Here is a 1,161-nt window from a genome sequence, read left to right as displayed (position 1 = left end):
TTCCTGCCGCCCCCTCCTCTCTTACAAGGCGTCTCCAGAAGGCGGCAAAGGTGGGTGTGAGGACAGAGGCCCCCCTCCCTCTTCAGGGGAGGCATGAGCCAAGGACCCCTAAAGCCACAGAAGCGGCCCGGACACCTCCCTCACCGACCCCGTTCCTCCTCCAGGCCAGCCTGGGGATTCTTCTGAACCACCTTCATCAACTCAACGGCCCCTATCCGGCCTGCAGCACAAAACCAGCGTGAGCGGGGGGAGACCAAAGGAAGAAGGGGCGGCTACACGGTCTGGTTCCAAGAGTCTGCAGTGGCCCCAGCAGGGGCAGATTCTGTCTCCAACGTGCACCGTTCGGCAGGTTGACCAGTCCCGCTGCCTCCTTTCCAGCTCCGAAGGCCGTCAGCAGCAGCCCAGGGCATGGAGTGGGGTCTGGGGGGTGCGGAGGAAGGAGCCTGCCCCCTCTAGGGCAACTTGTGTCTTGGTCAGGACACAGCGGGCAGGCGGGCCCTAATGTACTGACTCAGAGGTTTCCAGCCATAACCATAAAGGGGTTTGGGGGGGAAGAGTTCCATTCAGCTCTCCTCCCATACCCCCTTCTCTCCCCCGCCCGCCGCACCCCCGGCTGCGCCAGCACGCCCCTCCTCACCATCTTTCCGGTAGAAGCAGATCTCCACCTTGCGCTCCTCGGAGCCCAGCAGGGCCTGCGCGATCTGTGCCACGGAGCTCTTCTGGGTGCGCGGCCCGTACAGGAAGTCGCAGGTGCACGGCTTCTGCATGACCTCCGCCCGCGTGTAGCCACAGAGGTCGCAGAAGCCATCGTTGCAGTAGATGATGGCGCAGTTCTCCACCCGCGCGTTGGCAATGATGAACTTGCGGCCTGGGCGGGGGAGAGGAGGAGAGAGGGACGCTGTGAGACGGGGCCCTCCGCCCAGGACCCCCGGCCATGCTGCTGTGGCACGCCCAGGACCCCCGGCCCGTGGGGAGAGCAGCCGCTTTGTGGGTGCAGAAGGACACAAATTCAATCCCCGGCAGCATGACTAGTTAAAAAGAAGAAGAAGGACCAGGGAGCTGGTGTGATGTGAAGGACCCCTGCCTGGAGCTGCTGCCCACCGGAGGAGGAGGAGGCGGCACTCACGGGCAGAATGGGAGGGGGGGAGAAAGATCCGGCTA

The 1,161-nt window shown here is 64.0% G+C and overlaps 1 protein-coding gene across 1 annotated transcript in view; it reads right to left on the bottom strand.

Moving 5' to 3' along the window:
* The window catches only part of KCNH2 (potassium channel, voltage gated eag related subfamily H, member 2), an 85,866-nt gene extending 85,032 nt beyond the window's left edge, over positions 1-834 (bottom strand). Inside the window, exon 1 of the mRNA XM_015408618.1 lies at positions 638-834. Within this exon, the coding sequence (XP_015264104.1) occupies positions 638-767 (130 nt within the window). The 5' untranslated portion in view covers positions 768-834. The remainder of the gene's footprint in view (positions 1-637) is intronic.
* Between the last annotated feature and the right edge of the window lie 327 nt (positions 835-1,161).

This window comes from Gekko japonicus, unplaced genomic scaffold (assembly GCF_001447785.1).
Source record: "Gekko japonicus isolate JY-2015 unplaced genomic scaffold, Gekko_japonicus_V1.1 scaffold1794, whole genome shotgun sequence".
Taxonomy (NCBI): Eukaryota; Metazoa; Chordata; class Lepidosauria; order Squamata; family Gekkonidae; genus Gekko; species Gekko japonicus.
This window is presented reverse-complemented; position numbering and strand designations above follow the sequence as displayed.